The sequence below is a fragment of the Sarcophilus harrisii genome, chromosome 5 (genome assembly GCF_902635505.1).
Source record: "Sarcophilus harrisii chromosome 5, mSarHar1.11, whole genome shotgun sequence".
NCBI lineage: Eukaryota > Metazoa > Chordata > Mammalia > Dasyuromorphia > Dasyuridae > Sarcophilus > Sarcophilus harrisii.
In genome coordinates this window covers 275,221,758-275,245,285 of record NC_045430.1, presented here as the reverse complement: position 1 = coordinate 275,245,285, position 23,528 = coordinate 275,221,758, and the positions used below count along the sequence as shown (strand labels likewise).

At 43.6% G+C, this 23,528-nt stretch overlaps 1 protein-coding gene across 2 annotated transcripts in view; it reads left to right on the top strand.

Annotated features, from left to right (window-relative positions):
• Positions 1-210: 210 nt before the first annotated feature.
• The window catches only part of KLHL7 (kelch like family member 7), a 55,202-nt gene continuing 31,884 nt past the window's right edge, over positions 211-23,528 (top strand). The window contains exons 1-4 of one of the 2 annotated variants that reach the window (XM_031940622.1): positions 211-457; positions 17,437-17,539; positions 18,281-18,374; positions 18,726-18,850. In XM_031940622.1, the coding sequence (XP_031796482.1) occupies positions 338-457; positions 17,437-17,539; positions 18,281-18,374; positions 18,726-18,850 (442 nt within the window). In that variant the 5' untranslated portion in view covers positions 211-337. Of the gene's footprint in view, positions 458-17,094; positions 17,113-17,436; positions 17,540-18,280; positions 18,375-18,725; positions 18,851-23,528 lie in introns of those variants that run through there. The other variant, XM_031940623.1, reaches the window with a different exon arrangement.

Below are 23,528 nucleotides of genomic sequence, written 5' to 3'. Positions count from 1 at the left end.
CCCGGCGGTGACGTGAGTCCGCGGCGGGCCCTCCCCCCTTACTCCTCTCTCCCGGGCCCTCGGGGAGACCCTGTGCGCAGGCTCGGCGGCCGGGCTCGCGTTCGGCCGGCCCAACGTAGCGGGCCGAGGGGCGGGGCGGGGGCCCGGGGCGGGCCCGGGGCGGGGCCTGGGGCGGGCCGGGCGGGGCGGGGCCGGGGCGGGCCGGGGGCGGGGGAGGGAGCCCGGGGCGTTCCATCTGCCGCTCTCGGGGTGAGCGGGTGAGTGTGAGTGTGTGTGCGTGCGTGTGTATGCGTGTGCGCGTGCGCGCGGGGTCGTGCCGCGCGTGTGCCCAGGGAGGATGGCAGCGTCCGGCGCGGAAAAAAGCAACAAGAAGAAAACCGAGAAAAAGCTCGCGGCCCGGGAGGAGGCCAAGCTGCTGGCGAGCTTCATGGGCGTCATGAATAACATGCGGAAGCAGGTACCGCCCCCGGGAGGAGGGGCAGGGCCGGGAGGGGGGGAGGGGCAGGCCGGGGAGGGGGAGGGGCGAGAATGGGACTCCCTCTCCTGCGGCCCTTCGGGGGGCGCCCGCTGACCCTTCCCCCTTCTCCGTCCCCGGAGCCTGACCGCCGAAGGAGACCCTCGGGCCCCGCCGACGCGCCCCGTCGTGGCCTCCTGGCTTTAGAAGGAGAAAGGACCTTGACTGGTCCAAGGTCAACCAGGGAGTGAGAGGCCGACAGGGATTCGAATTCAGACCTTCTGACTCCAGTCTAGCATTCGGCGTCCATCAAGAAGCATTTGTGGTTGTTTAAAAAAAAAAAAAAAGGCACCCAGTTCTACGGTCTGGGAAGACCTAGACCAAAGTGAAACAGACCCTGCCTTCAGGGAACTTACATGGGGCGGGGGAGGGGCGGGGGAATATGTTACCCAAGTGAAACTGACCGGGTGAAACCGACCCTGCGGGGGTGGGGAGAAGGGGGCACTAAGACAAAAGCAAAAGTGAAATAAACCCGGAGAAACTGACACCATGAAATTGACCCTGCTCCTGGGGGAGGGCACTGAGACAAAGAAAAAGCTAAACCCAGTGAAACTGATTCAGTGAAACCGACCCGGCCCTGAGCGGGTGGGAGAGAGCATTAAACAGACAACAGTGAAATAAACCCGGAGAAACTGACTAGTGAAACAGACCCTGTCCCTTCCTCCCAACAAAAACGAAAGTGAAAGGTCTTGCCCTCAGGGAGTTTACTTCCTCTGCTCGGGGTAGAGATGGAACACCCGAAGCTGATGCCCAGGTGGCTCTTCCCCTACCCACCGCTGCCAAATGGGGCCTCGGAGGACTTGGCATCGGAAGACCTGAATTCGAATCCTCCCTCTCCCGCACCCTAGTGGTGTGAGCCTGAACAAGTCACCTCACTCTACACGTTTCCTCCTGAGGTCCCTTCCCACTCTACATCTAAGATCTAGACATTTCCCTTAATGTCGCCAGGAAGGCCGTCTACTAAATCTACTAAATATTGATGGGGGAGGAGGTGGAGGAGGAGAGTTGGTAGATGTCAAAGACCAACCTTTCTGTTTATATTTACCCAGAACGGAAACATTCGCCAGTAAACATGGTGGTGCGTCATGGAAACACTTTTGTTTCCCTGATAACTTTTCCCCTGGGAAAGTGGAGAAAGGAAGGTGTGTTTTGGAAACAAACTCCGGGGCTGAGTATAAACGTTAGAATGCTCCCTACATCATGGGCTGTTCTGTAGACTTGCTCTGACATTCAGGGCCCTTCCTCTGATAATCCTGGAGCAGTTTTCCAGGACGATGCCGTTTCAGCCCAACTAGATCATCACAGTCTTCTTCTTCCTTCATCCACGAGCCTTTCCTCTTGTTGTCCTTCCAGACTCAGAATAGGTTCCCCTTCCCCCTCAGCGTCTGTTCTGCACAACCACATGCCCATCCTTGAGCTGCTCCTGTAGGGATTTTGTTTCCGGAGCAGGAACCCTTTGGGGTAGGACTGGGTTGGTTTATCATCTTTCCATTCCTACCTCAGGAGGTACAGAAGGGAAGAGGGAGGAAAGGTCTGCTCTGGCCACACTGGGCTTGTGATCACTCTGGGGCAGCCAGTCGGTAGCGCGGGGCTGAAGCTCAGGGGAAAGCCTGAGCCTGGATGTAGGGAGCTGGGAGTCATGTGGAGAAAGCACCGCCAACCCCTAGAAGACGGGCAAGTTACCAAGAAAGAGGGTTAGGGTTAGAGAGCGGAGCAGAGGGCCCCCCAGGATACACAACAGGCACTTAATAAATGTTTGTGGATCTGTGCTGCAACCACCAGCTCTAGCACTCAGTGAATAAAAATAGCAACTGAGACGTGCAACGAGTGTCTTCCTTCTGCATTTTTTGCCTTACTTTTAGCAATGGAGATTAGGAACAGGAACCATGGGGCAATGGACAGTTAGGACATCAAATCTATTTCTCTTTGTTACTTTGTAACTGGCCTTTGCCCATGGGGGGTAGGGTGAAATGTGGCTAGATTCCTGCTCTGTTCTGTGAGCCAATGGATTCTGGGTGTCTTACCACATCAGGGTAAGACATCTAGAGGAGAGCTCCTAAAGCAGTGGTTCTCAAACTTTTGTTTTCAGTATCTTTATCCTATTAAAAATGACTGAGGAGCTCTCCAAAGCGTTTTTGTTGATCTGGATTATATTTATAGACATTTACCATATTGGAAATAAAAACTATTTTTGAATTTGTAGGCCCTTAAAAGGATTTCAGAGATCCCCAGGATTCTCTAGATCATACTTTGAGAACTACTGTCCTCAAGTCCATATCAAATGAGGCTATTTGAAAAGGAAGGAATCAGGGCTGCCAGATGGTGCAGTAGATAGAGCACTAGCCCTGAAGTCAGGAGGATCTGAGTTCAAATGTGACCTCAGACACTTAACATTTCCTAGCTGTGTGACCCTGGGCAAGTCACTTAACTCCAATTGCCTCTGCAAAAAAAAAAAGAAAAGAAAGAAAGAAAAGGAAGGAATGTTTCACCTAAAGAAGAGGACCCTGGGAGTTTTGGGGGTGGGAAGAATAGTATTTCAAATACTTCCAGTATTTGAAGGGCTGTATGTTTTAGTCCCAAGAGCAATTGAGAGGAGCAGCAGCCAGGCCCCTCCAGTGCTTAGGAACAGAACAGCTTCACCTATCAGAATTATCTCACTCTCAGTAGTGACATGGCTTCCCACTCACCCTGTTGTTTAAGCAAAGGCTGAGCAAGTACCCATCTGTTACTGTGGAGACGCTGTTCCTGGACGTGGGCTGGATGACAGCTCTGAATCCCATAAGGGTCGGAATAAAGTGATTTCTGTGATTTAGGTGTATCCAGGTGACACTTCCCCTACTCAGATTGAAATGGCTGTGTGGGTGGCCTGTGCTTGGGGCCTGCAGGTCCCTGAAGTCGCTGCCACATCTTTCCAGGTGCCCAAGTCACTGAGATAGCTCGTTAAAGCTCTTACTTGTGTCCAGTACTGGGCTAAACACTCCACACAGAAATCCCAGCCAGGAGGACATCCTTGTCTTCAAGGAGCTCACGTTCTGCTGGGAAAGACAACCTATACAGCAGCCCTAGAAAGCTGGCATGGCCAGGAAGCTGGGGCAGGAGGCTCCCAGCAAGATAAGGCCCAAAACTCCCCTGTCAGAGCTGGGGGGGGCCAGGGGCCCAGCAAGAGTCCTGACCCATGGAAGATGCCAGAGTCATCGCCTGTGTGTGTGGATACAGAGCCCTAGTGAGCCCTAGCAAGCCCTGGTGAGGCCTAGTGAGCCTTAGCGGGCCCTAGTGAACTTTAGTGAGCCTTAGCCAGGCCCTAGTGAGGCCTAGCAAGCCCTGGTGAGCCCTACTGAGCTTTAGTGAGCCTTAGTGAGCCCTCGCAAACCCTGGTGAGCCCTAGTGAGCCTTAGTGAGCCCTAGCAAGCCCTAACTCCAACGTGGACGTCCCTTGGGAATTTTAACCATATTTTACATTTTTTAAATAATATTAATCTCTGGCAAAGAAAGGAACCAAATTTCAATAACAGCCCCTATACCCAACTATTTACATTTCAATAAAAGCCAGATACTCCTCCAGTCTTGTTTGTTCTCTCTTCCCTTCCTTCCGGCTTCTATTAGTGCAGGTCCTTGTGTCTTTGTGGGCTTCTTTGTGAATGTCAGAGTTGTCACTTCTGCAGTGCAGTGGTGTGTTGTTACCCACTAGCTAGGACCTCATTATCTTCTGCTGTCACCCTCTCTGGTCACAGAGGGGCTTCCAGCCTGTCACTACTGGAAGTAAAGCAGTGACAAATCTTTCTGTACAGTCTGGCCGGCTTCTTTAACCCAACGCAGTCTCCCTTTGGTGTAGCGTGGCCTGCCTGGGCCACCGGACTCTGGGTGCGCCGCTGGACAATCTGCCTTTGGAGGCTGCACTCTGGGGCACAGCCTCCTGTGTTCCAGGTAGCTGCTGGACGGCCGGGAGCGTCCCCAACAACCAATGCTGGGTCTCTGAGCAGAGATGGCCTTGAAGGCATTAGGGATGTGAAGGGTGGAATCAGTTTTATCATCGGCTCTCTTTATTTTTATGACTTCTTTTAAAAATGTGGCAACCTGGTGAGGCCTATGGAGCCCTTCTCAGAGTTAGGTTCACTGAAGGAAATACTAAATTTCGATTAGAGATTAGTGGATATAATATAGAGAGAGATATATAGAGATATATCTAGTGGATATAGAGGTGTAGAGTTTTTCCCCTCTTAGTTCATAGAGCTCCCCCCCCACCCCCCCCCCCCAAAAAAGTCTATGAACCACAGGCTGAGAAACTTTATCTAGATAATTCTAATAACAAAGATTCTGAAGGAGAGAAGATGAGGATGAGAGTAAAAAGAAGGAGCAAAATTTGGAAGGGAAGAGGAGGGAACAAGCCTGAACTAAGTGTCTCCTCTGTGCCAGGCACTGAGTTCAGTACTTTACAAAGATAATTTTATTTGATCAATAAACTAGATCTTATTTCTGTGTGAGAACTTAGTGAAGATGGCCTGGCAGCAAGTGTTTGAGAGTCTTATGGTACGGAAGGACATAGGGCATCATCAACACACACCCCTCCCTCTTTCTCTTTTCCCCTTCTCTTTTTTTTCCCCTTTTCTCTGTCTCTCTCCCTCTTGTATATAATAGATATACAAGATTATGTACTTATATAATATATTAATTATATATTAATATTATATATGTAATACGATACAATAATATAATACAAGATTATATACTTATATATTATATTAATTTTATATTAATATATTACCTATATATTTTGTATATATTAATTATGTATAATGTCATATAATAGATATACAAGATATATCCCTCTCTTTGGAACCATCACAATAGATATTCTACATGTTAATCTTCTTTAAGTAAAGTATAAACTCTTTAAGGATAAGGGATTTTGGGGGGGTCTCTGTCACCCCACCATTGAAGCTTTGCAAGAAGCTACTTCTTGTTGTGTGTCCTTCATTTTCAAGGAGGACCATGATATTAGGGAGGTGACACCATGACATGCAAGTGAATTGGATTTAAGTGAGGGAGGGCTGAGCAAGATCATCTGCCTCACTTTCCCCTTCAGAGCCATCTAGGGCTGGTAGCAAGATATAGATCAAGATTGCTGGAGATAGTCCAGGATGAAATGCGAGCTCTTGGCCTTTTTAAGCTCAGGTCTTTAATAGGTCTCTCAGTCTGTCTGACAGAGGCCACATCCATTCAGTGATTAAGGCTAGGTAGCAATTGAGACAAAGAATCCCTTTTTTCCAAAAAAAAAAAAATCTAAACAAATAAGTCCTGGAGGGGAAACTCTCAGGGTTTCTGGCCAAAGATTCAGAGATCCAAAAGGGAAAAAAAAAAAAAAAAAAAAGCTTTTAAAAGCATCTGTAGGTAGGTATATGCTACTCTATGTGGACAGAGGGAGGGACAAAGGAAGGAAGAGAAGGAGGGAAGGAAGGGGAAAGAAAGAAGGAAGGAAGGAAGGAAATAATTTGTCTTGCAAAGAAGTGAAAATAACCTTTAACTAGCTCTCATAATTTGCATGAGGTTCCAATTTCCACCCTCCTCCTATAGTCAAAGAATACTTTGCTAAGGAACAAACTTCCAAATCATTCAGAGGTAAATGAGTGAGGGGGAAGGCCTTTCCTAGATATTATTTTTGCAATTATTTTCTTTTTTTTTTATAAAGGAAAAAAGTTTGCTTTCTTTAAAAAGAAATAAAAAGGCCTTAACATTTCACCTTTCTTTTATGAAAGAAATGAGGACTATTTTAGTCGACTGGCAGGCCCAATAGTTTGGGTATCATGGACACAGCCTTGCTGGGGGCTACCAACTAATAGGAAAAGTTCACTGACATCCTGGCTAGTTTCCTTGACGATAAATAAGAGTCAAATTAGATGAACTCCTAAGGATCAAGGGATTTTGAACTGAAAGAGAGCTTGAACAGGTCTCCTAGTCGAAGCTCTTTGTTTCTCAGATACACCCCGAGCCTTGACCTTGGGAAGTAGCAGAACTCTATTTGGGCCTTTTGGGGGCTCCCAATTTAAAAGCAGACTGCTGAGATGCAAAAAGGCAAAAATAAGGGTGGAAAACTCTTAATAATCTTCTCCAAGTAGTTGCAGGAAGAATACTTTTCCAGGCTAGTAGTGAAGTGACAAGCTCTGGTGCTTGTCCGGAGTTAGTACAACGATCCTGTCCACTGAGGATCGTTTGGGCCTTATTGGCATCAGAGACACAGAGCTACAAGAGGAGGACACCATTAGAGCCCCAAGTCATTTAAAAACAAAGACACCACAACATTATATTTAGCTGGTCCTTTGTCTTCTTCAAGTCAGCCAGGAATAGAGAGGGCAATTCCCATTCATCATCATCAACCTCTTTTAACATTAATTGGCAAAGAGTGGCGAGTTTGGGAATTTCATAAGCTGAGACCAGCCAGGTATCTGAATTCAGAAGAGAATTTCTCCAAGATTGATGGCTACAGAGGAAGCCCCATTAGCTCTTCTGGAGGGGAGGGATATGCGCAGGTTATTTTATTGATTTTTTTTTAAACATCCTTGTCAATTTTCACCCCCTCTTCTGTAGAGGAGAACCAAGGAAGGCTATTAAGCCCAAGAAGGCAACTCACTGATCCCACGCAGCTGAGCTGGCCGGCATGGCCTCCACTTCCAGGCCTCTGTCTCCACTGAAAGTGGAGAAGCCTCCCTGACTATTTAGCTGCCAAGGACCGCGCTGGTCAGAGAGCAGAGGGCATCGTGGTGCTTTCCCCATTCTGCTGCGATCGAGTGTAAAGTGTTCTCCTGTGTCTTTACTGCGTTCGCCTTAGATCATGGTGGGTTGTGGCTTACAGGTGGCTGCAATGAGTGGCTTCTGGCAAGCTGAGGGCGGGAGACCGGAGTTCTAGACCCCAAAATCTCATCAGGCGAATGCTTCCTAAGGGCTTATCGTGTGCAGAGACTATTGGGCTTCCCGGATACAAAGTTGGTTAATAACATGTAGCCTTTTCTTGGCCTGTTTCCATTTTGATTTTACAGTAGCAGTTGACACTGATCCCTCTCCATACTCCCTTTCCTCTTGAGCTACTGAGATACTAAGTTACCCTCCACTGGCCTTTCTCTGACTCCCCAGTCTTCATTGGGTATTTCCTATAGTTCTAGTTCCTGCCTACTTGGTTAAGTTCAAAATCTATAGAATAAAACTGACTTCTGTGATCTGATTCCAACTGATATTTTAATTGTTCTCTCTCTGTCTCTGTGTGTGTATGTGTTTTTGTGTGTGTCTGTTTCTCTCTCTGTCTCTCTCTCTTCCTTTCTCCCCTTTAAGGCATGGCTCAAATGTTACTTCCTAGCTCTCTTCTCATTTTTCTCTCCTTTGAAGAATACTTTGAATGGTTTTTATTTTTGTTTTTAACATAGCACCTTCATGTTCAAATGTATTTTTTTCCCTCTTTCCTCAGTCATCTTTTGTGTTTGGGTGGAAGAAGAAGGGAAAACATATTATCTGCTATGGGCCAGGCATACATTTGGTAGTGCCTGGCCCATAGCAGATAATACTATCTCTCATATAAAATCTAATCTATATAGATCATATAAAAAAAGAGATAGAAAATACTCTCTCTCAAATAAAATATCTCATTTAACAACTTAATGTGGTTACTATTATTATCCTCATTCTACAGAAGAGGTACATGCAAGTTAAGTGACTTGTGCAGGGGCACACAACTGGTAAATATCTGAGGCTGGATTTGAACTAGGGTCTTTTGGATGCCAGGCCCAGTGTTTTATCCACTCTGCCACCCAACTGCCCCAACAGCACAATATTGTTACTCTTCTTGTTCTGTTCAGCACCAAGTGATTATGAGTGGAGATGGATGGCAGGAGTAATCCACGACTGAGATTTAGTAAAGCATGAACAAGGATAGGATATAAGAGAACAAGGAATTCAACAAATTAAGACTGTATCGAATTGAACTAATTCACCAAGTTCAAAATTAGGGTGGGAGGAGAGTTTACCAGAACAAAGGTGATGACCTGGGATGGTCCTGAGGGTAGAGGGAGAGGTTAGAGCTTGTAGGGGGGAAAAGCAGGTTTAGGAGTCATTGGGCACAGGAAGAGAAGTAAAAAGAAAAGATTTGTATCAGATGGAAGAAAGAGTTCTTGAACATGAAAAGGAAGAACTTGTGTTTAATGTGAAGATCGAGGGTCAAATCTTTCTTGTGCATAGCTGAGGTAGCATGGAGAAAGAAGGATGTGGCCATTCCCTAGGTCAGAGAACTGGGCATTGAGAGCATCTGAGAGGATATCTGCTTATGTGTCGCAATCGCCAAGAATGAGGGTCATTATGAAGAGAAAGGAGATTCCCCTAGGGATAGAATATTGGAACCAGTACTGGTGAGGATGGTTAAGGAGACAACCAAGGAGGAAGGTCTGATTGTCTCATGCTTTCCCATAATCTTTCTGTCCTGTCTACCTCACCGTGTAGGTCTTTGCTCAAAGATCTTGTCATCTTCTATTTCTTCAGCAATCTCAACCCCATTGAGAATTTCCCTTCTGCTTCTAACCTTCAGTCTCTTTCTCTTCTGTGATGACTATGATAACATACTAAACCAGAACCACCAAACGCCAACAAGTCTTTGTCTCCTCTGCCTCCAGCTTACACCTCTCTCCTCTTTGAGGCTAAACTTTTAAGGGGGAAAGAAGGGGAAGAGGTCACATTTGCTATCTCTAGATTCATTAACCACTTTTTTTTTTTAATTAAAGCTTTTTATTTTCCAAATATGTGCATGGATACTTTTCAACATTCACCCTTGCAAAACTCTATATTCTAAATTTCCCCTTTTCCCTTCCTCCCACCTTCTCCCCTAGATGGGCAAGTAATCCAATATGTCAGGCATGTACAATTCTTCATTTCATATTTCCACAATTATCATGCTGCACAAGAAAAATCAAATCAAAAAGGAAAAAATGATAAAGCAAAACAAAAAGCAAGCAAACAACATTAAAAAGGTGAAAATACTATGTTGTGATCTTCCCTCAGTTTCCCATAGTTTTCTCTCTGGGTGCAGATGACTCTCTTCATCACAAGACTGTTGGAACTGGGCCACTTTCTTTGTTTTTGTTTTGGGTTTTTTTTTGTTTGTTTGTTTTTTTCTGAGGCAAAATGAAGTTAAGTGCCTTGCCCAGGGTCATACAGCTAGGAAGTGTTAAGTATCTGAGATCAGATTTGAACCTGGATCCTCCTGACTTCAGGGCTGATACTCTATCCATTTAACTGCCCCTCGGGCACTTTCTTTGAATGGATTCTTTAAAACAAACTTTATTGCTGTATTTTGACACCATCTATATCTTACAATCTCTCCCTCCCTGATAACCACACACACTTTATCCAACCTCTCACCTGGCCTCTCTCCTCCTGTTCAGTACCTAATCATCAATATGCCGTAGTGAAGATAGCATTATAGTCACAGTCAGGAAAACTTTGGATCAAGTCTCACTTCATATGTTGTACAATTCTGGGCAAGTTATTGAACATTTCTGTGCCTTGTTTTCCTTATTTGTAAAATGAAGGGGGTAAATTGGTAACTGGATGACTTCTTAAAGATCCATTCCAGCTCTGAATCCGAGCTGAGTTCAAATGTCATCTCCTATCTGAAGGTTTTTGTGATTTTTCCCTCAATCAGAAATGATCCTTTCTCCTTCAGATATCATTTATCTTTTTATAATACATTTTTGTTCTTTTAAATTTTTATTTACATTTAACATAATGATTAATTAAATAATTATTTAATTTGTTTGATTTAATATTTTACTTTTTTAAATTTTAATAGCTTTTTATTTATAAGTTATATGCATGGGTAATTTTATTGCATTGACAATTGCCAAACCTTTTGTTCCAATTTTTCCCTCCTTCCTCCCACCTTCTCCCCTAGATGGCAGGATGACCAATACATGTTAAATATGTTAAAGTATAAATTAAATACAATATATGTAAACATGTCCAAACAGTTATTTTTCTGTACAAAAGGAATCAGACTCTGAAATAGTGTACAATTAGCCTGTGAAGGAAATCCAAAATATAGGCAGACAAAAATAGAGGGATTGGGAATTCTATGTAGTGGTTCTTAATCATCTCCCAGATTTCTTTCTCTGGGCAAGGCTGGTTCAGTTCATTCCTGCTCTATTGGAACTGATTTGGTTGATCTCATTGCTGAGGATGGCCAGGCCCATCAGAATTGATCATCATATAGTATTGTTGTTGAAGTATATAATGATCTCCTGGCCCTGCTCATTTCACTCCGCATCAGTTCATGTAAGTCTCCCCAGGCCTTTCTGAAATCATCCTGTTGGTCATTTCTTACAGAACGATAATATTCCATAATATTCATATACCACAATTTATTCAGCCATCCTCCAACTGATGGGCATCCATTCAGTTTCCAGTTCTGGCCACTACAAAGAGGGCTGCCACAAACATTCTTGCACATATAGGTCCCTTCCCCTTCTTTAAGATCTCTTTGGGGTATAAGCCCAGTAGTAACACTGATGGATCAAAGGGTATGCACAGTTTGATAGTTTTTTGAGCATGAGTTCCAAATTGTTCTCCAGAATGGCTGGATGTATTCACAATTCCACCAACAATGCATCAGTGTCCCAGTTTTTTCCACATCCCCTCCAACATTCTGCTTAATATTTTATTTTTCCAAATACCTATAAAGACAGTTTTCAACGTTCATCTTTGCAAAGCTTAGTGTTCCAAATTTTTCTCTCCCCACCCCCAAGACAGCAAGCAATCCAATAGAAGTTAAATATGTGCAATTTTTCTAAACACTCCTATTATAACACATTTTTATTGATGCATTTTTTATATCATCACAGTTTCCCTCATTGTTCTTCCCTCTTTCATCCCAGAGAGCTACCTTATATGATAAATGAATACTTTTGAAGACCAAAATAAAATTAAAAAATCAGCATAACTAAAGTCAAAATATGTAGATTGTACAACACTTGTTGACCTCCCACCTCTGCCAAAGATTACAATCTTTGTAATTTCACGATGTAAACATTTGTTTAGATGTAATTGTTCTTTCTATTTACATTGTTGGAATCATTGTAAATGTTGTTTTCTTGGCTCTTCCTCCTTCACTCCAAATCAGTTCATGGATCTCTATTCAGGCTTCTCTGCCTTCTCCACATTTGAACTTTGTTACAGCACGGTAACATTTCATTCCAGTTATGGATCACCATGTATTTAGCCATTCCCCAAACAATGGGCATTTACCTTGTTTCTAATTCTTTGCTTTTGTGAAAAGTGCTGTTATAAATGGTATATGTGGAGATTTTCTTTTTTCAGTGACCTTCTTGGAGTATAAATCTAGTAAGAGAATCTTCGGATTAAAGATTATGGACACTTTAGTCTCTTTATTTGAATAATTCTAAATTTCTTTCTGAAGTGATCATAGCAATTCCCAGCTCTATTAACAATGCACTATTAGTGGCTAGAAACTGGAAACTGAATGGATGTCCATCAGTTGGAGGATGGCTGAATAAATTGTGGTATATGAATATTATGGAATATTATCGTTCTGTAAGAAATGACCAACAGGATGATTTCAGAAAGGCCTGGAGAGACTGACACGAACTGATGCTGAGTGAAATGAGCAGGACCAGGAGATCATTATATACTTCAACAACAATACTATATGATGACCAGTTCTGATGGACCAGGCCATCCTCAGCAACAAGATCAACCAAATCATTTCCAATGGAGCAGTAATGAACTGAACCAGCTATGCCCAGAAAAAGAACTCTGGGAGATGACTAAAAACCATTACATTGAATTCCCAATCCCTATATTTATGCACACCTGCATTTTTGATTTCCTTCACAAGCTAATTGTACAATATTTCAGAGTCTGATTCTTTTTATACAGCAAAATAATGTTTTGGTCAGGTATACTTATTGTGTATCTAATTTATATTTTAATATATTTAACATCTACTGGTCATCCTGCCATCTAGGGGAGGGGGTGGGGGGTAAAAGGTGAAAAATTGGAACAAGAGGTTTGGCAATTGTTAACGCTGTAAAGTTACCCATGCATATAACCTGTAAATAAAAGGCTATTAAATAAAAAAAAAAAAAAACCAAAAAAACAATGCACTATTAGCGGGCCCATCTTCCCACAATTCCTCCAACACTGACTGTCCCCATCTTTTGGCAACTTTTGTCAATTTGCAGGTGAAAGTTCAAGGTTATTTTAATTGGCATTTCTCTTATTATTGGTAATTTGTAGCACTCTTTCTTATGGTGGCTAATAGCTTTTAATTTTTCTTTTGAGAACTGTTCATATTTGGTCACTTGTCTTTTAGTAAATATACATTTCCTGGCTACACTTCATGGCCTTTTTTTTTTCTTTTCTTTTCATTTTTTTTTTGGGGGGGGGGGGGTAAGACAACTGGGGTTAAGTGACTTGCCCCAGGTCACACCACTAGGAAATGTTAAGTATCTGAGATCAGATTTGAACTCCTGACTTCAGGGCTGATGCTCTATCAACTGCACCACCCAGCTGCCCCTCTTCATGGCCTTTTAACACAAAATACAGAAAGATATTTGTCACTATGTCCTGTTTTCTCTGTTTGATTGTAAGCTCCATGAGGAAAAGGCCTTTGTCTTTAGCTTGCAAGCTAGTATAGTGTTCTGCATGCAAGAATCTCTTAGTAAATGGCCCTTAAAATCAATGGAGATATTTTATTTGAAGAGCTTGTAGTATAGTAGAGAAGACAAGTTATATACAAATATTATATTTTGTTTTGGCTTATAATTAAATACACAAGAGAGTTCCCAAAAGAAAGAATTCTTTGTTCTGAGGGGATCAAGGAAATCTTCATGGAGCCATGGCCTCAACTTAACTGGAACTTAAAAGAGGAATGGGATTCCAATCAGCAGAGATTGAAATTGGGAAGAGGAGGATGAAATCTCTAGTGGAAGATTTGTGAAGAAAATACGTTGAGATGGGTACGTGGGAGGCACCTGTTAGCAGTCTGAATTTGTCAGTAGTGTAACAACATTGAGAGAGTTAATTTCAAGCAATTATATAATAACTCAAATGTCCATCCTTACTACTTGCTGTCAAGTGCAGAAAGCCACACAGTTGTACTTTTACTGTCACTTCTTGGAGGCATCTCAGTGTATGGGAAAGAGGGGGATATTAAGCTTGATCTAGTGTTTGCATCCCTGTTCTACACTGTGTGAAATGGGAAAACTTTCTTAACTTCTCGGGGTTTCCATTTTCTTATTTGTAAAAATGAAAGGGTTGGACTCGGTGACCTCAAAGATCCCTTTCAACTCTGAGAGCCTGTGATTTTGTAATTATAAAGTGGTAGAGGTGGTAAGTGCCACAGAGGGAAGGCAGTAGGCAGTGCTCTTGGACAGAGCCAGTGGGTTTCTGGGAGAAAGTAGGTCTTCAACCTAAAGTACAATTAAGATTAGGATCAGCGAACAGGAGATGGAGTAATCCTGATTTGAGGATGGCAGAGAGAGAGAAAGAGAGAGAGAGAGAGAGAGAGAGAGAGAGAGAGAGAGAGGAGAGAGAGAGAGAGAGGAGGGAGGGAGGGAGGGAGGGAGGAGGGAGGGAGGGAGGGAGGGAGGGAGGGAGGGAGGGAGGGAGGGAGAGGGGAGGGAGGGAGGGAGGGAGGGAGGGGAGGGAGGAGGGGAGGGATAAAGAAAGGAGATGAGCTGCATCTGGGAAGAACTTGGCAGCCTGCAGGCCATTACTTCCAAGGATCAGACGTTGTGCTGGGTTCTGTGGCATATATAAAGAAGCTGAAGATATAATCTCACCCTCTGAAGGCTTGCAGTCTTGTTTTGGTGGTGAGGTGCAATTACTTACTCAAGCAAGTACATAATGAGTAGCAATGATGGGAGCAGGAGAGGCAGATCACTTCAACGCGGGTGGACTTTGAAGTGACATTGAACCGAACTAAGACTTAAGCCTTGGACTAAATTAGTTCAGTAGGGATCAATGCAAAGTCTGATACTGGAGTACAAGAAATCAATTCCCCAAGTATAAGATGGGTGGAAATGTGGGGAGAAAGAGCACTGGTGTGGCCAAAGACCTGGGATTTTCATGGACTGCAAGCTCAGTATGAATCAACAGTGTGAGGTGGCAGCTGAAAAAGTGAAGATATGAATGAAACACTTCGTGGTTGCAAAGCACTGGGAATACCAATAGGGGAGTCAGCCCACCCCACCCCACCCCCCTCTCTGGGAGCTCACATTCTAATGGGGGTGGGGGGAAATACATAAGGAAGATTTAGCAGCAGGTCTCATAGTCTTTAGAGTGGAGCAGCTAAGCTGATGGTGATCCCTTCGCTTTAGTCATTTCTGTGGCTAAAATCCTCAGCTTCATATGCTGATCCATTTCACAGGACTGTGGACCAGGTAGGTGAGAACTTTCTTCTCTGAGTCCTCAGCAGCCGTGACTGTATGTTCTGCAGAAGCAGGTACCAGGTGCTGGCTTCTCAGGACAACGACTGAGAATGTGATCCCAGGATTCCTGGGCTCTGGTCAGTTTGTATCCTGTGAACGAGGAGGGTCACAGCTTCCAAGAAAAGGGAGCTGTATCTAGAGTCGTGCGTTCAGTTCTGGAGGCCACAGCTTAAGGACACTAAGAGAGCTGAGAGGACAGGAGGTAGGATGGAGAAAGGCCTTACGTTTGTCACATAGGAGCGCAGATTGAAAAAATGGGTGTATCCTAAAGGAGCACACGCTCCAGGAAGGCTGAAGAGCTGGCTTCAGTGTCTTTGGAGAAGAATCGGCCTTGTTCAGTTTGCTCCCAGTAGGTGGAAGGGGGAGAAGGTGCAGAGGGAGATTCCAGCTTAAGGCCAGGAAACTCCCTAACAATGATAGGCCTTCTCCCAGAGTGGAATGGCAGCTCAAGGGGTGATGGGTCCCCTATCCCTGGAGGACCCAGGAAGGACACTTGTTGGGTATGTTCTCATGGGGATCTGTTAAGGACCCTGCTAAGTATGAAGGGGCACATTAGTTCTTGAAAGCCCCCACGGCTGGGAATCCCAACACCCCTGGAGGAGTTTGCAAATCAGCCTTTACTGACACAGAGGTTGCTTGTGGATTGGGAATGAAATAAATCAGAGGGAAGAGGAGGGAGGCCAGAGAACCCCCTGCCTCTCAGTCTCCTTGTAGCATTTTCATGTTCATCCCTCTCACATGGAGGGATCTATTCTGCTGGTCAGGACTAGATCCCCAACAGGGATCCTTTGGCTTGTTGGTTGCACTAGATTGGTTGGCCCACTGGGATTCTATGAAATGGGCCCAAAAGGAGAGCCACGTCGGAGGGCAGAGACGAGGGGCTGGGAGAGTGGTGAGCACCCACCGGCCACAGTGAAGCCTCCAGAGGCCTCTGGGCTCGAGCCGGAGAGGGTTTCTGCAGGAGGGAATGGTGCGCTGACGGCATCCTAAAGACATTAGTCAGGCCGGGAGGGGAGACAGCCCAGAGCCGGGGAGAGGGGGGTTAGGAAAGACAGGAGAAGCCAAAGGGAGAATCTGCCCGGGCTTGAAGACTGGCTAATGGTGGCTGCCATTACTCTTCCAGGCCTTAGGATTGGGATCCCAAGATTGCCCCGGGACTCGGCGTTACTTTTTAACAATGAATTTTAAAAGCCAAGCGCAGCCTTTGTTTCCCTAGTTCCGTTGGATTCAGCCAGGACTCAGTATGTTTGAGTGCGTTGGACCTGCAGGAACAAAATGGCAGCCTCGGGACTCTGGGACCTTGCACTGCCCTGGGGAGAACTATAAGTACATTGAAAATGCATGTGAGAAGTGGGGTGGTCAGTGGCCACTGGGAAAGTTGGAGGGAGCCCTTGGCTGAGCCTGGGGGGATTAAGGGAGTTCCAGAGTGTGGCAGGCAGGGAGCCCAGCCAAGGCTGGGAGGTGAGAGACGGAGCATTGTGTGTGAAGGGGAAGGGCCTGAGTGTGAGCACTTCCAAGTGCAGGAAACGTCCCTCTTCTGTCCTAGAGGCAATGGGGAGCCCTTGGAGCTTCTTGGGCAAAGATCACACAGCAAAGGGGGAAATAGCCCAATCCCTGCAGGTTTAAGGGCTTTTCCAAAAGGACACACACTGATGTCATTCTGACCAAAAAGCAAAAGCTTTGCAGTCAGACCCTGTGAGTCATCTTTAAAATGAAGACAATCCCATAGAGAGTCAGTTATATAGCAAAAGACTTAGGTTCATTGGGTTGGACTAAAAAGGAAGTAACCACAGACCACTGGTTAGCAACGCTGTCTGCTTCCTGTGAGATGCACAACTTCCGGAACCCTAGGCCTAGGGTCCGACCTTTTCTGCCCTTTGAGCCTCAAAGAACAGGATCACGTGACTTCCTGAAACTTGGCCCAAGTCTGACCTTTTCTGCCCTCTGACCCTCAAAGAACAGGGACCATGTGACTTCCTGAAACTTCCTAGGCTAAGCCTGACCCATCACTCTCCTAGACTTTTTGAGAACTCTTCCCCTGGTTCCATTCACCTTCTCCAGACAGAGACCAGGGAATCAAAGCGTGCAAAGAGCCAGACGTCTGGGGGCACGGCCAAGGTGGGCTTTGGCTTTGTCCCGGATGCGTCATTATTCCGAGGGTTTTTGCTTTTTCCATCTGCAGGGCGGTGGGGATGTAAGGACAGAGGGGGAGTTAGTGAGGGGGGTGGGTGCATTCTTATTTGTTTCTTAATGAACAGAAGATGCTAAGAAAAAAGTCAGAAAGAATCACTGAGAAGCAGGATTTTACATCCTTGAAAGTTGCTTATCAGTTGGTTATCTCGCCCTTTTGTTTTGCATCTGAAGTACTCGTTTTATTTGAAAAGTTCAGAATAAACAATTTTTAACATTAAAAAAATGAATATGCTCTTTCTTTTTAAACAGAAAACTCTGTGTGACGTGATTCTCATGGTCCAGGAGAGAAAAATCCCTGCTCATAGGGTGGTTCTTGCTGCAGCCAGTCATTTTTTTAACTTAATGTTTACAAGTAAGTATCTGAAGCAAAATAAATAAATAAACCATTTTCCTGAGCCCCTTTTTGTAAAGGCACCAAGAAATGAAGGGGATGTTGATGGAGACACTGGGGGGATGAAGCCTTGGCTTGGTGGTGATTCATCATCCCCGGCTGGGGTGGCCTTAGGTCAGCTGCCTTACTGTTATTAAGACCGTTTTGGAAGTGGAGTCGGTCATACCCATAGACTTGTGGCCCTGCTGGAGCTCTCGGAGATTGTTCTTTTGAGATCTGGGAGAGAAGGAGACAAAAGACAAATGTCATTTCAACCTGAGGGTCAATTTAAACCAGAAACTCAATTTGTGGAAGTTTAAACCATTCCCAACTCACTTGTCCTATTGGGATTTAAGAGGGTGATACTAAAAATTATCTTAAGGATAGTGGAAGCCAAAGGAGCCAATTTTTGAGGTAATATTCACTCTGTCTTTCAAAGGGACTTGCAAGTAATATAAAAACCAAAGATGTCACACTTAGTCATCTCCTGCGTGGAAAGCACTTTTACTTACCGGAAGTTCTAGTGTAATAATATGCATGAAACCTTAAAGCACTTGAGAAAGGATAGCTCTGAGTCCCTGTTACTGCTATTTGAGGTGACCCCCTTTGGGGAAATGAGGAGGTTGATTTTTTTCCCTACCTCGTGTCCACTAATCACATGCACAAGGTCTTTGTGAGCTGACCGTGGCTCAAGCTCAAGCTTCTCGTTCCTTCTCCTTTTAGCCAACATGCTGGAATCAAAGTCCTTTGAAGTTGAGCTCAAAGATGCTGAGCCGGACATCATCGAGCAGCTGGTGGAGTTTGCTTACACTGCCCGGTAAGTGGCCATGAGAAGGGTTCCCATTTCCTGTTACCCTGTGACCTCTGGGGAAGTGCTCCTGCCCGGACTGTAGCTGACGCGCTTCTAGGTCTAGCTCCAGCGCGGTTCCGTGGGCAGTAGTGCACCAACGGGGTCTGCCATCCGCTCTCTCTGGCTGGCAGGAGGGGGGGAGCACAACACCCTTTTACTCCGGAAAGACTGACTGTCCAACTCGGGGCCTCCGATGTTACGGTGCCCAAGTAAAGCAAAGCTTAATCAGCGCTCGGAAATTCAGTGTTGGGCTGAAGGGAAGATAGGGAGGGGATACTCGTGGAAAGCCTGAGGTAACTCTGAGTGTTGTGTCTGCAGGATCTCCGTGAACAGTAACAATGTTCAATCTCTATTGGATGCTGCAAACCAGTATCAGATTGAGCCCGTGAAGAAGATGTGTGTGGATTTTTTAAAAGAACAAGTTGATGCTTCCAACTGTCTCGGTAAGGAAGTGGGACCTCGTTAGGAGTCGGTGCTTTTTCCCAGCAGTTTGAATTTGGCCCATGTCCCTTAGTTTTAATTTTTCTCATCTGGTGAAGTGGAAAGAGTGAACTTGAAGGTAGAAGACCTGGGTTCAAATACTGAATCTACAACTTCCTGGCTGGATGACCTGGGAGAAATCATCCCATGCCATGGTCCCTCCCTCAGTTTCCTCATCCGAAGAACCGAGCGGGTCGGACTAGACAGCTTCCAAGTTCTCTTTTTGCTCCACGTTTTGGTCCAATGACATATTTTTCATGGCCCACGTAAAACTAACGATTTTTCATAAGCACAGGAGCCCATTAAAGCAGGGCATCAAATCATTCTGAAATGTAAAAGAATTTTACTGCTTTTAGAACATCGACCGGGAGCCTTCGGTGGGTGATAGTGTATGTTCCTTAAAAGTTGCTCTTGTCACTAAATCACCATTTCTGTCAACGTGTTAGTCAACACCGAGATTTCCCTGGGCTCTGTAATGAAGGTGACATTACAGGAGGCCTGGCACAGGATCCTGTGTCTTGTGGCTCTAATGAGTCCTTTTGTAGCAGGCTTGCCACAGTGACAGTGGAGGAGCGGGAACTGTGAGGGGTAGTGGAATAGTCTCAGCTCCCATTCCACTAGCCCTTGTTATGTCTTTGTATCCTCACTACCACCCAGGGGGCCTGAAGTCCAGCTAGCACTGTGATCATTGCTCTTTGCACAGTCTGAAGGGTGAGAACTTCTGTGTTCTGGTAACACCTCTGGGTAATTAGTTGTGTAACTTGAGGTGTCACCTTCTCCTAGCCCCAGCCTCTTCATCTGAAAGTTCTAGGAAACTTCTTTTCATTTTTAACATTCTGGGATTCAATGTAGCAAACATTTATTAAGTACCTACTGTGTACAAGATTCTAGAGACACAAAGACAGAAATAAAACCATCTGTATTCTTGAAGAGCTTATCTTTCCCTGAGGGGATGCAAGAAGAGCACAACTAACTAAATAAATAATATATAGATGATTGATACAGAGGAAAATACTTACGGAAAAGAAAAAATATCATAATCTCCGTTAACAATACCCAATACCCATGTACATTAGGGTTCGGTATCTACCGTCTTCATATGTTGATGATCTCTACTCCTACTCCTATCTTCTAAAGTAATCCGCTGGCTGTACAATTTTTATTAGCAGCTTAACAAACAAGATCCCAGTGAGTATTTACCAAGTGTCATCTGTGAGAAAAATCACAACCAGCTTTAGCCATCGTTGCTCAATTCTGGAAACACAATCCCACCATGTCGTTATCTCACAGTATTAATTAAAGTCTTTCCCCAAGTTATTCTCTTTATTTTCCTTCCAAGACAGAGTTAAGCAAGTTCTTTCAGGAAAGAGTTTATCTCTGTACCTCACTCCCTCTCATTCCAGTCATGATGGGTAACTCAACAGAGTAAAAAATTGCCCCAAAAAAAAAGAATTTAACAGACTATTTCTCCAAGATTCTGTTGCCTCTTAAAGATACAGTGTTACTGTAATGTGGAGTAATTTCAAGGGAGAGAAAATGCTAAGAGCTATAACAGAGTACTCGTCTTGTCGAAAATGCAGTGCTTGAACTGGGCTTGAAAGGAAGCCAGATTAATGAGAACATAAAACTTATGAAATTTATAAAATAAGACTGAGCAAGAAGCCAACTTGTGGAGGATTTAAAATGTTAAACTGAGGAATCACAAAGTCAGGTTGGTTTTTCTGAATGATTTTATGAGCTTAATTCATTTAAAGAGATTACTTTTTTTAATGCACTCCCAAACCTAGTAAGACTTCATGCACCTAACATGATCTCCCTCTTTCTTCTGCTTATCAACCACATGTCTTTGCTCATTGAAATGGCCAGCATTGCTCAAACCCTGAAAGGTAGAGGGGAGACAGCCAGACTGAGAGACTGGAGACCTCTGACTAAAGTAGGATCCCAGACAAACCTGAATATTAATTATCTGTGTTACCAACACATCCAGGAGCCAAGCCAGAGAGTAGGGAGAGAGATTCCTGGATTTCATAAGGATCAAAAAAATCTTTGGCAACAAAAAAAGAAAGAAAGAAAGAAAGAGAGAGAGAGAGAGAGAGAGAGAGAGAGAGAGAGAAAGAAAGAAAGAAAGAAAGAAAGAAAGAAAGAAAAAAAGAAAAGAAAAGAAAAGAAAAGAAAAGAAAAGAAAAGAAAAGAAAAGAAAAGAAAAGAAAAGAAAAGAAAAGAAAAGAAAAGAAAAGAAAAGAAAAGAAAAGAAAAGAAAAGAAAAGTGGTTGCTATTTTTCCTGTTTGAAATGTTTACTTGAGAACTTTGTAAAGAACATTCTTTCTCTTCGCCTGAGTGAGTGGTGATGGTTTGCTGGCCCTAATGGCCAGACCTTTAGTCTTACTGTAGAGTGAGCATCTACAGAATCTGATTTGAAGAGTCCTAGGATCCTAAAGCTCTGATGGGCCACTTCCCTCATTTACAAATGTAGACCCTGAATGAGCCCCAGAAGAGAGCATCAGGGATTCCCGGGAGTGGCTGTCAGGTCAAGAAGATCTTGGAGCTCCTTGTAAGGGTTTTTAATAACACTGGATTTGTCTTCATCCACAAGACAATAGAATCCAGGCTAATTTTCTCCTGGAAATATTTGGAGGCAGTCTACTAGCACAGAAAGAACACAACTCCAAGGGCAGGAAGTTCAAATCTTGTCCCTGCTACTCCTTGGGGAACTTTGGGTACTTCTGGACTCCATTTTCTCATTTGTAAAATAAGGAGATTGAAATAAATAGGCTGTAAGTTCCTTTCCAAGTTTAATATATTGCTAGACACATAAGAAGTTCTCAAGAAATGTTTGTTTCCTTCCTTCCAGCTTCAGATTTCTGAGCTTATCATTTCACATTCTTGATTTGAGGTGTGTCACTCTTACTTAACATTCTTGGCAATATCTTCCCCAAAGTAGGTACTTTGTTTTTTAAGAATATAAATTTTTATTGTTTTTTTTTTTAATATCACTCATTTTCTCCTGGGATCTCTCTCCTTTCCCCTCCCAGAACTATATCTTATAACAAATAATATTTTAAAGACAAAAAGAAAAGACCATAACTGATCAATACATTGCATAAGTCTGAAAATAGATGTGATGTGCCACATTTGTGGACCTCCACCCCTGTCAGAGAGCATCTCATATCTCTTTTTTCAACCAGGCTTGTTCTTTTTAATCTTGTACTTTTGAATTGTGTTTGTGTGGAGTGTGTGGTTGCACTTTCCATTTGCATTATTGTAGTGATTGTTTCAATTGTTTTCTCGATTCTCCTTATTTCATCCTGCATCAGTTCATCTAGCTCCTTCCATGCTTCTTTCTTATATTTCTTACAGTCCAGTCATATTCTGTGACATTCACGTATCTATATATTTAGCTATTTTTCAATCAATGGGCATCTGCTTTGTTTTCAGTCATCTGCCATTACCAAAAAAACCAAAAAAACAAAAATGGTGCTCTCAGTATTTTGGTATATATGAGGACCTTCTTCTTAATGGCCTCCTTGTAATGTAAGCCTATTATTGGAATCTTTGAGTCAAAGGGTAGGGACATTTTCCAGAGCAGACACATAAAGTAAATATTTGTTGCAGCAGCTCTTTTTTCTCCATGTCCTAAGGGTTTTAGTTGATATTTTTAGTCTTGTAACTGGCCAAAGCCCCTTTTATCATTCTTGAAGGAACAGTTTCTCTTCCTAGGAATTTGCCACTGGGGAGACTTTTGCTAGCATTATTATTTTATTTTGAAATTTTCAGAGAGAATAAGAGAATATTTTTTGAGTATTTTGTTCAGAGGGCCAGAAATGACATGTAAGCCTACATACATAGTTTAAATTTCTATTTCTTCTGGTCTAGATAGTGACTGGGAGTAGTATGTGTGACTGGAAATGTACATGTGAGTGTGTAGCTGTGTGGATGTATATGTTATGTAAATGTGTGTGAATGTGTGCATGTGAATGATATTCTGGTACAGGGCTGTCTCTCCTATTGATGGTACCATCAGTCCTTTGAGTGCTTCAAAGGATGGTCTACTTTTATGCAAACAGGACCTTCATTATATAACCAGGAGCCCCCTTTTCACCAAAAGAAAAGTACTTTTATTTGTTCCCTTTTATTTTACCTTATATATTTACATCTTGCTTTCTCCAATATTTTCTCCCATCAATAGTATGGTTTTTAGCATGCCATTGCCCCCACGCTCTTGTACTTTACTCCTCAAATACTGGCAGAGGGGTAGAAGGCCATCACATTGTGTGTAAACTGGACAGAGAAGTGCATCTTATGAACTTAAATGGCATAAAAAGCCAGTTTTCTATTTAATCCATTCTCAGTTATCACTAAGTAGCATGGGTAACAGAGATGACTCAGATACATTAAATCCATTTCATCTCAACTAAAGTTTTCCCAGAGAGAATGTAAACTTCTTGAGGCTGGTAGCTCTTTTTTGCCTTTTCTTGCTGTGCTAAGTTCTGAGGACAGGATCTGGCACATTATTGCTCTTGTTGATGTGCTTTTTGATTTGAAAGCAATCTTGACAATCAAGTTATTTTCTCTTTTATCCAATCTTTTCTTAAAGATATTAATAATAAAGTTAACTAATGGGAATCATCTCTTCTAGATAT